Below are 12885 nucleotides of genomic sequence, written 5' to 3'. Positions count from 1 at the left end.
TGTAATAGGATGAAAGTTGTCTTACAGTGCACCACTTTTATTATTTATTAATTTTGTATAAAACGCTGAAATGCGACTAAAATTTTGGTAGAGCAAAAAGTAACTCACACCGGAAGTGGCATGTGCGAGTGAGAGACTCGGGGGTGACATCAAATCCACTACGCACCGCATCGAGCACATATAAACATTTCCCAATTTCGTTCTTCACTACGCTATTATTCATTTTTTCTTGAATAGAATTTCCATTCTATTCTCTCTCTCTCTCTAATCGCTTTTCTTCAAAAATTAACAAACATATAACTCCATATTAACCATAACCAGATCTAATCTGAATAAAGAACTGAATATTCTCATCGCTCTCTTCTCTCGTCACATACACACACACCTCTGTCGGCGAACTTGATCGTTGATGCGTTTAACCATCTCTTCTCGATTTCATTATCGTAATCAGATCTGAGGTAATTTCTCTCTATTCCTATTCCCGTTCTGTTAGATTCATTTTTCCTTTCATAATGTCGAACAATGTTGATTCAATCTCACGCCGAAATTCCATTTCATTGTGTGTGTTTTGCTATGTGATTCAAATTCGAGCTTATAATCGAGCCAATTGGAAATGAAATTCTGTGTTGATTTTGATTGGATCGTGCAGAAGGAGAGGTTGTGATTGAGGGAAGATGTTAACGAAATTTGAGACGAAAAGTAACAGAGTTAAGGGACTGAGTTTCCACAGCAAGAGACCATGGATACTTGCGAGTCTTCACAGTGGCGTGATCCAGCTATGGGACTATCGAATGGGGACTTTGATTGACAGATTCGATGAGCATGATGGACCTGTTAGAGGCGTTCATTTCCACAATTCTCAACCCCTCTTTGTCTCTGGAGGTATACCTTTTTCACAACTCTTGTAAATTGTTTTAGCGAAATCACCATTATCTTCAGAATCTGCTTATTTACTCTGATCTGTTAGTTGTGCATCTTTTCTTCTCATTTTTATTTGTTCGTTTGTATATACATATCTAAATGAAGGCGCTGAGTATTAATGTATACCACTTTTACATCTACAGTCATGATAAAGAGTTACATTGGATGTATGGATCCATCTAAACTCTACTGGGATCCACTTATATATTTTTTCGGGATGTGTAGATTTATGTTTTAATATTGCCTCTCTGTTTAGATCTTGCATACTAAACTGATGAAATGTTAATATTATTATGGGTTGAGAGTAATGTTGTCAAATGCGGATAGGAGAAAAGAACAGTATGTTCAAGTTCTGCTGTGCTATAGCGGCTATTTCACAAAACTTTGTACTAAATAGCGTATCGCGGAACAATAGCAATTTGTTCAAATTCAGTTATGCTATAACGCTACAGTGTCACTATAGAGGCTATTTGACAACACTGGTTAAGAGGAATTGTTTGTGTGGTGCCTCTTATTGGCTTGTCTCATTGTAAAATGATTTGCTGCATTAGTATAAGGATTTATTAATGCTTATCTTAAATCTGATAATTGTTTTATCTTTTCACTTTGTTCTTTATGTATCCCAGGGTTGTGAAAGAAGGCTATACCGTGAGGTGTAAGAAACTAAGAATGGGGCTATGCATTATATCTTTTCAAGACTTGTTTGTGGTTTATTTTACTTGAATAGGAAATAAGATGTGTTTGGTGTGATTTAAATGTTTTGGATCTGGAAATTAGTAACTAATATCAACCTGATCTTTTAACAAATCAGTGGTTCTGGTGCATGAAATCTTGTTCTAATGGTTGTGTTTTAGTGTGGTTTTCCGTAACTTTAATTTATCACTTAATGCATGTTGGAAGGGGTGGTTTGACTTTATACAATTTCTTGCTTATTGATATTTTTTTTATTGGGACAGGGGATGATTACAAGATTAAGGTCTGGAACTATAAGATGCATAGGTGTTTGTTCACTCTTCTAGGACACCTTGATTATATCCGTACAGTGCAATTTCATCATGAGAACCCATGGATTGTGAGTGCCAGTGATGATCAAACAATTCGCATCTGGAACTGGCAGTCACGTACTTGTATATCTGTTTTAACTGGGCACAACCATTATGTTATGTGTGCTTCATTCCATCCAAAAGAGGATATTGTTGTATCAGCCTCCCTGGATCAGACTGTTCGTGTTTGGGATATTGGTTCTCTCAAAAGGAAGGCTGGACCTCCTTCAGATGATATTTTGCGATTGAGTCAGATGAACACAGATCTTTTTGGTGGCGTTGATGCTGTTGTTAAGTACGTGTTGGAAGGTCATGACCGGGGTGTCAACTGGGCTGCTTTTCATCCTACACTACCTCTTATTGTCTCAGGAGCTGATGACCGTCAAGTGAAACTTTGGAGGATGAATGGTAATATCAAACCTTGTTATTTACTTCACGCTGCTTGAATCATAACTATCTGGAAATATACACGGCTTTCAATTTTGTGTAGTAAAGTTCAGCGTATGGACACCTGACACGACAGGGACATGTTGACACCGTTAATGTTAAAAGTATAGGACACAGACACCTATACACATATATTTATAAAATATCTAAATTTAATATCTCTAATTCCCTGTCATTGCTGTGGCACATCTTTAACTCCCATATATATGTTTGAGATGTGTTGAAAACAAAGAAAAAACGTTTTTTATTAGTCACTTGTCTGAGCTGATGGACAGGTGTCGTACGATTGTCGGACACCATGACGCGCTTAATCGTAGAGGTGTCCGCGCTTCAGACCAGTTATTACAAATATTACTAAAACAGTGTTTAGAGGAGCTTGTGTATTGCTGGCAGCAAAACGTTTCATACTAGACATTTCTTGCACATATTAACTTTATTACTATGTAGTTAACCAAAAAGAAAAACAATTAGTATTTTGAGTGACCTTCTTTATTCCCTAATAAAATTTATTTTCTGTTTTCAGACACTAAGGCATGGGAAGTGGATACTTTGAGAGGGCACATGAATAACGTTTCATGTGTTGTGTTCCACGCCAAACAGGACATAATTGTGTCAAATTCTGAGGATAAAAGTATTCGAGTATGGGATGCAACAAAGAGGACTGGAATTCAAACCTTCCGCAGGGAACATGATCGATTTTGGATTCTTTCAACGCATCCCGAAATGAATCTGCTGGCAGCTGGTCATGACAGTGGCATGATAGTCTTCAAGCTGGAAAGAGAAAGGCCCGCCTTTGCAGTTAGTGGTGATTCTTTGTTCTACACGAAAGACCGCTTTTTGCGGTTCTATGAATTTTCAACACAGAGAGAGACACAAGTACTTACTATCAGACGACCTGGTTCGTTAAGCCTGAATCAAAGTCCTAAGACTCTTTCCTACAGTCCTACTGAAAATGCAATTCTTCTCTGTTCAGATGTGGATGGTGGATCTTATGAGTTGTACTGCATATCCAAGGATAGCACAATTAAGGACAGTTTTGGCAGGGGTGATGTGCAAGAACCAAAGAAAGGTCTTGGAGGATCAGCAGTCTTTGTGGCTCGGAATAGGTTTGCTGTGCTTGAAAAAAGCAGCAACCAAGTTCTTTTAAAAAACCTGAAGAATGAGCTTGTTAAAAAGAGCGTGCTCCCGATTGCCACTGATGCTATATTCTATGCTGGAACAGGCAACTTGCTTTGTAGGTCTGAGGATAGGGTTTTTATATTTGATCTTCAGCAGAGGATTGTTCTTGGTGATCTTCAGACCCCTTTTATCAAGTATGTAGTATGGTCTAGTGACATGGAAAGTGTTGCTTTACTCAGCAAACATGCAATAGTCATTGCTAGCAAGAAGCTGGTGCATCAATGCACCCTCCACGAGACAATCCGTGTAAAAAGTGGAGCCTGGGATGACAACGGCATTTTTATTTACACAACATTAAATCATATCAAATACTGCCTCCCAAATGGAGACAGTGGAATAATAAAAACACTGGACGTCCCGATATATATCACAAAGGTTGTTGGAAATACCATCTTCTGCTTGGGTCGGGATGGGAAAAACAAAGCTATTACAATTGATGCTACGGAGTATATCTTTAAGCTTTCCTTGTTGAAGAAAAGATACGACCATGTTATGAACATGATAAAGAATTCACAGCTTTGTGGGCAGGCTATGATTGCCTATCTACAACAGAAAGGGTTTCCCGAGGTTGCCCTCCATTTTGTGAAAGATGAGAGAATTCGGTTTAATTTGGCTTTAGAGAGTGGGAACATTCAAATTGCAGTTGCATCCGCTACAGCAATTGATGAGAAAGATCACTGGTATCGATTGGGAGTGGAAGCTCTTCGACAAGGCAATGCTGGTATAGTAGAGTATGCATATCAGAGGACCAAGAATTTTGAGAGATTATCTTTCCTTTATCTCGTCACTGGTAATGTGGAGAAACTTTCAAAGATGTTGAAAATCGCTGAAGTCAAGAATGATGTGATGGGCCAGTTTCACAATGCCTTATATATGGGTGATATTCGAGAGCGTGTTAAGATCTTGGAGAATGTGGGACATTTGCCTCTCGCTTATATCACTGCTTCAGTCCATGGGCTGCATGACGTGGCTGAAAGGCTTGCAGCTGAACTGGGGGATAACGTTCCATCTTTGCCCGAGGGAAAAGTACCATCTCTCTTGATACCTCCATCACCTGTACTCTGCTGTGGTGATTGGCCCCTTCTTAGGGTCATGCGAGGCATATTTGATGGTGGGTTTAGAAACGCTGATCAAGATGTTGATGAAGAAGAGTATGACGCTGCTGAAGGTGATTGGGTTGAGGAGCTCGACATGGTTGATGTTGATGGACTACAAAATGGAGATGTTGCTGCAATTTTGGATGATGCAGAGGTGGCCGAAGAGGGCGATGAAGAGGGTGGTTGGGAGCTGGAAGATTTAGAGCTTCCCCCTGAAGCCGACACTCCAAAAGCTTCTGTCAGTACGCGGTCTTCAGTTTTTGTGGCCCCAACACCTGGGATGGCAGTTAGCCAGATATGGACTCAGAGATCATCTCTTGCTGCTGATCATGCAGCTGCTGGCAATTTTGATACTGCAATGAGATTACTGAACAGGCAGCTTGGGATAAAAAACTTTGCCCCCTTGAAATCCATGTTCCTAGATCTTCATTCTGCCAGTCACTCTTATCTGCGTGCCTTTTCATCTGCTCCAGTTGTACCACTTGCTGTTGAAAGGGGTTGGACTGAGTCGTCTAGTCCAAATGTGAGAGGCCCACCGGCACTTCCTTTCAAATTGTCTCAATTAGATGAAAAGCTCAAAGCTGGTTATAAGTCAACAACTGCTGGGAAATTCACTGATGCTCTTCGCACATTTGTCAATATTCTTCATTCAATTCCTTTGATTGTCGTTGAGTCAAGGAGGGAAGTGGATGATGTAAAGGAATTGATAATCATAGTCAAAGAGTATGTTCTGGCTTTGCAGATGGAGCTGAAAAGAAGGGAAATGAAGGACAATCCAGCACGCCAGCAAGAGCTCGCAGCATATTTCACCCACTGCAATCTTCAGACACCTCACTTGAGGCTAGCTTTGTTGAATGCAATGACTGTCTGCTACAAAGCAAAGAACCTTGCCACAGCCGCAAACTTTGCCAGGCGACTACTTGAGACCAATCCTAGCATTGAAAACCAAGCTAAGACAGCAAGGCAAGTGTTGGCAGCTGCAGAAAGGAATATGACTGATGCCACAGAGTTGAACTATGATTTCCGAAACCCGTTTGTAGTCTGTGGAGCAACCTATGTGCCAATTTATCGTGGACAGAAGGATGTCTCTTGCCCATATTGTACTTCCCGTTTTGTACCAAGCCAGGAGGGGCAGATATGTACTGTGTGTGATCTTTCAGTGGTGGGGGCAGATGCTTCTGGATTGCTGTGTTCTCCTTCTCAGATTCGTTGATTGAACTTTTGGATCAGGAGCAGTTTATGATAATTTTTGTCTCAGGTCATCTTTCAACACCTGATAAAAGTCTTATTATCAATTCATATATTTTCTGTAGAAGCTAGAAATAGTCGAGAGTTACTGTTCTTGAGTGAACTTCTTTGCTTTTCTTTATATTTTTTTTCCAGGGTTTCCTTTCTAATACTTTTTGCCCCTTTGCTAAGTATAAGAGGAAGGGGAAAAGAAGCTTATGGATATTTCGTGCAAGTGAAGTTTTCACCTATTATGTTGAATTAATTTTTTATGTTTGAGTTTTTAATTGCAACTTTTTGAAGCTTTTTAATAAGGCACTTATACATCAATTCATGATTACTTTTTTTCCAGTAAATGCGTAGAATTGGATGTGCGTTTATAGATAATTTTTCTATCATGAGCATTTCATTAACTGCACTTTGCACAGATGTGATGTTTGTACTGTATACAGTCACAAGATAAAAATGTTACCGGACTTGAATCATCTTCATGGATATCTTTTTTTTTTTCTTCTTTCTATTCTATCTCGTAATCTTGCTTTCTCTTTTCATTATTTCTCAATTCTCAACATTTTAGTTTTCTTCTCTTTCTTGCACATATTTTTTCTGCCTTAGATGTTGCCATGGAATGAGAGTATCAGAGAGTATCTATATTGATTTCAATTCTTAAACTGTGTCCATTATTTTCTACTTTTTGATTTGCCAAAGTTATTAAATTATTTTGACAATGATGCAGATCTCTGTCAGGTCCCTCTGCATATAAGTCACGACTTTTAGTGTTTTTTTATTTTGTATTCTTTCTAACCTTCGGGTCCCAAAAAACCCATCTTAGGGCACTCCCTTCAACACTGCTATACTAGAACCGAATCCAACCCACACCTTACTCCATTCCTCGTGATTTTCTTTTTTTTGGTTATAATCTTGGTTATTCATACTTTGATCTATATTTAAGGTTTATTGGTTTTCAAGAAAATCAGTTGTTCCTTCTAATAACTTACTATAAATATTATTTTTTATCAATTTAACCGTGGAATAAATATTTCTTAGATTATCTCCAACGGTAAACTCAATGTGTGTTCATTAAATAGGTCTAATGTATCACATTATCTTCAAGTAATTTATTTTTTATTCGAATTTAATTCTTAAGAACCATATTAGATCCTACAACTTTAATATTTTATTTATATTTAACTTTTTACAACTTAAAATATTAATTTAAATATTTTAAGTAATATTATTATACATTGTTTTAATTTAAAACAAAATTAAACTTAAATTTTTATAACATAGTAATTGAGAATTTTGAATGAAATGTAATCAAGATTGTTGAAGATTATATTGATTCAGATTCATTTGCCACAAACAACTTTTGTTTAAAAAAATAAGATGAAAAAATAAGTAAAAAAGTATTGTTAATAGAAGTTTAAAGAAAAAAACTTGTGTAACAAAAATTGTGGAAAAAAAATAAGAGTAAGAAAAATAAATTGTTTAAATTAATAAGAAAATGTATTTTATATACAAATTAACGGTAAAAAAACTACTAACGATCATAAATTAAAAAAAAAAAGATAATCTTCATAAATTAATAAAAAAAAGTTAACGGTCATAAATGTATTATTGTTAAATTGTGAAAGTAGTGTTTCGTCTTGATGTATCCGTTATTCAATAAAACACAACTACAACAGCGAACTCGCAAAAAACTGACTTTTACGTAACTAATGACGAATGAAGATATTTGACAACCATTAGAGATGCTCTTATTGAATAAATCAACTCTACTTATTCTCATAACATTTTATAAGCTTCAAGTGGACGGATAATACATATATATTATAAATATAAATGAATACCAACTTTAAGATTATACAGTTATAGATATCTAATTTATATAAAAAAAAATTGTGTGTTTGATAATTAATATAATTTGAGACTATTCTACTCTTAAATCTACAAAATAAATGTTTATAGTGAATTGTTAAGCACATACTCTATCCTGAGTTACTCATAGAGTAACTTGATCCATACTTTTGTGTATTATAAAATATGTATCAAATGAGACAAATTTTAACATGAGAGTCGGAGAAGTAAATTTTGACCATACATCTATATATGGATTATCAAGATTAATATTAATGTCTTCTTGTGTTTGATACTTCATCAAATAAGTTCAATTCAACATATAATATACTTTTTAAAATACAAGTAAAACATCAACTATATCATTATACATTTACAATTATATAATTTTTATATGATCGTTAAAATAATATAAAATCAATCCATTATTAGATCAATAAAATTCAATGTCTACAAAAAGTTATTAACCAAAATAACTTTGATGGAGCAATAAGTTGATCCCCAATCTATATACATATACATTATACTCTTGTTTTGCCTATTAGTCACCCTCGTCGGAGCAATGAAAAATTGGGTAGCTATTAAGGAAAGTAATTCTATAATCAATATATTTCATCATTTTTTGAAGATCTCACTTAATAAATTGTAGGCTAAATAGCATATGTGGTCCTTTAATTTAATTTCAATTAATGTTTTAGTTTTTTTCTCTCTCGATTTGATCATTTTTTTTTAAATGACAATTTGATCTTTTGTGTTTTAAAATGTCAACAATATTATTTTTTTGTTTTACAAAAATTCAAAAATCTAATCAAAATTTTCAAACAAAATCCATAAAATTAATTATATTCTTCAATATAATACAAATTTCATCAAATTTGTAACTCAAATCTTCAAATAAATTCATATTTTTATTCTTTATTTGATATTGTTAAAGATGAAAATACGAGTTTAGTTAAAGATTTAAGTTATGAATTTAATAAAATTTGTATTATATTGAGGATGATAATTAATTTTATAGGTTTTGTTTGAAATTTTTGTTGAATTTTTTTAATTTTTGCAGAAAAAAAAGGATAACATTGTTGACATTTTAAAATATAAAAGATCAAATTGTCATTTAAAATTAAAATAAAAGACCAAATCGAAAAAAAAAAAACTAAAACATTAACTGAAAGAAATTAAGTTAAATGACCACATGTCTATTTAACCTAAATTATATTTAAATAAATAAATGGGTGTTGGAATATGATGATATTATGGGTAGCATTGCATCCAATTATCCATCTGTTCTATCAAACTATAAATCTATCAAATTCATGTACTATGTAATAAAAAAATTAATGGATTGAATTCAATACATCTGTTTAAAAATATGGATTGATTCAATCCATCAATTTAAAATATATGGATTGATTCAATCCATCCAATTTTGTTTTTAAAATTCAATGGATAAAATATTTTATTTGTTACAATCCAATGGTTACATTTAATTTAAAAAACATATATACTTTTAAGATCATACTAGTATATATATAAAAATATATTTTTAATGAAAACTATTTTTTTATTTATTATTGAACTATTTTAATAAATAGTTTTTCTATTTATTTTTTTAAAAAAATTATAAACATAGTCTAAGTTATTATGTTTTAAAAATTGATTTAAATTTTATTATTTTAATAACTATTTTATAATCATCATATTTTTATGTTTATTAGTAATAAATATTTATTGTGCTTTATATATACATATGTGATAAATATTTGTTTCGTGTTTTTTTATGTATTAATGATATATATTTTTCCTATATTTTTATATTTATTAATTACAAATAATTTTTCTATACATTTTTATATTTATTAGTGATAAATGTTTATCTCATGATTTTTTTTTTTTAAATTTATCATTGAAGTATGTGTCTCAATTTTTTTTTTTTGTGTTGTAATTTTTATGTATCGATAATCCATATTCGGTTATTATTTTATATTTACCAGTCATAAATAACATTTTTTGTTGTTTTTTTTTATGTATCAATGACAAATTTTGTCCCATATTTTTTTATGTATTAAAGATAAATAGTTGTTCGGTGTTTTTTATTTTTATTAATCATAAATATTTATTTTATGTTTTCTACATTTATTGATGAAAAATATTTGTCATGTATTTTTATGTATCAATAATCTATATATGTCCCGTATATTTTTTAACATTTATTGATAACAAAGATGTGTCTTGTATTTTTTTAAATATTAATGAGAAATATTTGTTCCTTTTTTTATATTTACCATTTTATTTATTTATCAGTGATAAATATATTTTTCACATTTTTTTTATATATCAATGACAAAATTTAATTTAGAATATTTTAATTTTGTTTTTATAATTTTAAAATAAGAGTTGATGTTTTATTTTTTAAAAAAGAAAGAACAAAATGTTAGAAATACAATGTAAAAAGGAAGTTTTATAAGATTTAAAATTTGAAACAAAGAAATATAATGAAAAAGAAAGATAAAGCAAATAATTCAATAGTTAATAAATAGTGTGATGTATAAAAACATATGTCAAAATAATTTAATAGATAAACAGAGCAGTTAAACTATTATGTTATTGATTTTTAATAGGTGTCAATACATAAATTAAGAAAAGTAGGATAAAATTAATTGTATTATATATATATATATATATATATATTTATTTAACTTTGATAGGGTAGAATCTCATACTCTTTCAACGCAAGTTTTGTTTTTTTGAAGAACAAATAAGTGTGGCGTAGGCAGCAAGCACTGCACCAACCCAATTGTACGGAACATAAATGAATTACACGTGTATGTTATCTATTGGCTTAAGCACGTATGAGAAAAATGTCGTCACGTTGTTCCTTAAGGACACGTATCGTGCACCTTAAGCAACCTATTATTTTTTATTTATTTTTATTATTTTACTTTTCAATATTTAATATTTTTTACAACACACACCACCATCAATCACAAACCGCATACACCACACACACCAACATCTCCAGCACAGAAGAAGTAACAGAACAAAAAGAAGTTAATTAATTAATTCATTCATTAATTAGGTTGAAAAATGGAAAACCAATCCTCAACAACCCCATCCACGATGCAGTTTCTCATCCTCGAACAAGTTCAGTTCTTGAAAGTAAACGACGATTCTCTTCTTCAATGGGAACTCGTCGATGTCGTTGACGCCGAAGAAGAATTAGAACAACAATCAATCGATGATGATGGGGATTCTTTCCTTTCTCGTGACCCAATTGAAGGTATTCGACATCGCGTTCTTCATCTCGATGCACATGTAGAAGATCATCACCATCACCGTGATGTGGATGCAGATGGGTTTAGTGAAGAACAGGTTAACCATGATGAGGATGTTGATGATGTTGATGATGATGATGGTGATTTGGATGATGAGCTTGTTCCATGGGATATTGGGAACAAGTTAGGGAGACAGAGGATGAGGAAATTGGGGAAAAGGGAATTTACAAAGATGAATAATTCGAAGAGGTCTCCTTATCTTTTTGTGAGGCCTGGTTGTGTCCGTGGTAAACATGGTTTGGGACTTAAGCACAGTTTCTAATTCCTAATTAGGGACTTTCATTTGTGTTTAGTTTAACTGTTAGGTTTTGTTCAACTTCAATCAAATTTGCTTATATGTCATGTGGATACCATCTTGTATTGAAAATTTAATGTATGTATGTTAATGAAAATTTCTTTCCTTTTGGAGAGGATCAATAGTTGTCTGGTTTTATTCTGCCAATTTTTGTGCTTGTTTATTGCTGTTGATTGTGGAACCACAAATTATTGGGATTTCATGGACCAGAGATTTAGGAGTTGAATTGAATTTTGTTGACTTTGTTTGTACGCTTATTATTTAGGGTATTAAATTATTAATGACACACTTTTCATAACTATCCTTTTAGCATTCTCTCCATAATTAGGTGAAGTTCACGTGAACTTTACTAGTATTTATCAAGTAGTGAGACTCACTATAATGAATTTCATCCAATCATTGAGTGGGCATTGAAGAGTGTTAAAATAATGATTTAGTATGTATAGTTCTGTTATGAAAAGTGGGACTCTGTAATTTGAATGGCATAATTGTTAATGATATTAGTAGAGAAAGGGGTTGTTGAAGGTCATGTAACAAAAAAGTACATGGGCTATTGGGTTTTAGTTTGGTGCCTGCAGCAGCCATAAGATCCTTAAATGTGAATCTGAAATTCTATAAAAAGTCTTCACAAATTGTACTCATTTAAGCCATTTCCAAAATGAACTAAGTCGTGTACATAAATCAACATAATGGTGATGCTTGATAAACTGGACTTAACAAATTACAAGGAGTCAATAGTAATCTCTGTCTTAGAGAGAAGAACACTAGTGAGTTTGTGATGCCACTGGTTGCTAAGCTTGCTTGTGTTCATACAATTATTTTTGTCAATTTTCGTACTTGATTAGGAGATTGGGTTTGGCTCTATTGAACAATCATGTACACATTCTCATATATGAGGGAAGACATTATCTAAATTTAGTTGAAAATTGAAGTAAATGTCATCCATTTGTAGCAGGTAAAACAAGAACAAGCCTTATATTGATTACTTCAATAAATAGGAGGAAAAGTTTTAAAATAAACAGCATCTTCCTATTCGTTATATTATTATTATTTGGCTACCAAAAGAGTTTTGAGCCTCTCAATAGTTCCATCAACTAAAATTTGTTACTTCTTAAGGGATAAATGAATACAAATTCATGTATTATTTAGCTCCGAAATGGTAATTTCTTGATCCATAACCTTTCTCTAGAAGTCATAGTTAATTAGTATATTATAAATCTTTGGCTCGGGTATGGGGGACAAAAAGCAAAACAAATTTATGCAATTAGCTAGTTTGTCATAAGAAAGAAAATTAGAAAGATGGCGATTTATAATTGCCGTAACAATGGACTATATTACTATAATAATAATAATAATAATAATCACAAAGGTAACGGGGTTTTCTATTGATCCACTGGAAAAGATCTCCGATAAAGGGTGATGTTTTAGTTGAAAGAGATGTTTGCAAGACAATTAGGCGAAGAACTTAAGTGTGAAGAATGTGGGAA

At 32.6% G+C, this 12885-nt stretch overlaps 2 protein-coding genes across 2 annotated transcripts; both read left to right on the top strand.

The window, feature by feature from the left end:
- The first annotated feature begins 95 nt into the window (after positions 1-95).
- Positions 96-6201, top strand: LOC101491480 (coatomer subunit alpha-1). The gene is made up of 4 exons (XM_004507432.4): positions 96-458; positions 650-882; positions 1878-2372; positions 2935-6201. The coding sequence occupies exons 2-4, from the start codon at positions 675-677 to the stop codon at positions 5898-5900; spliced, it is 3669 nt and encodes a 1222-aa protein (XP_004507489.1). The 5' UTR covers positions 96-458; positions 650-674; the 3' UTR covers positions 5901-6201.
- A 4530-nt stretch (positions 6202-10731) lies between these two features.
- Positions 10732-11520, top strand: LOC101491164 (uncharacterized). Its single transcript, XM_004507430.4, has one exon. It carries the CDS (start codon positions 10856-10858, stop codon positions 11363-11365), a length of 510 nt encoding a protein of 169 aa, XP_004507487.1. The 5' UTR covers positions 10732-10855; the 3' UTR covers positions 11366-11520.
- Positions 11521-12885: the final 1365 nt, after the last annotated feature.

The sequence above is a fragment of the Cicer arietinum genome, chromosome 6 (assembly GCF_000331145.2).
Source record: "Cicer arietinum cultivar CDC Frontier isolate Library 1 chromosome 6, Cicar.CDCFrontier_v2.0, whole genome shotgun sequence".
Classification (NCBI taxonomy): Eukaryota; Viridiplantae; Streptophyta; class Magnoliopsida; order Fabales; family Fabaceae; genus Cicer; species Cicer arietinum.
This window is presented reverse-complemented; position numbering and strand designations above follow the sequence as displayed.

Excerpts from the sequence above, each read along its gene's own strand:
- LOC101491480 (XM_004507432.4), top strand. The coding sequence starts at position 675 with ATGTTAACGAAATTTGAGACGAAAAGTAACAGAGTTAAGGGACTGAGT. Across the intron at positions 883-1,877 it reads ACCCCTCTTTGTCTCTGGAG|GGGATGATTACAAGATTAAG; the intron begins GTATACCTTTTT and ends TTATTGGGACAG. Across the intron at positions 2,373-2,934 it reads GAAACTTTGGAGGATGAATG|ACACTAAGGCATGGGAAGTG; the intron begins GTAATATCAAAC and ends TTCTGTTTTCAG.
- LOC101491164 (XM_004507430.4), top strand. The coding sequence starts at position 10,856 with ATGGAAAACCAATCCTCAACAACCCCATCCACGATGCAGTTTCTCATC.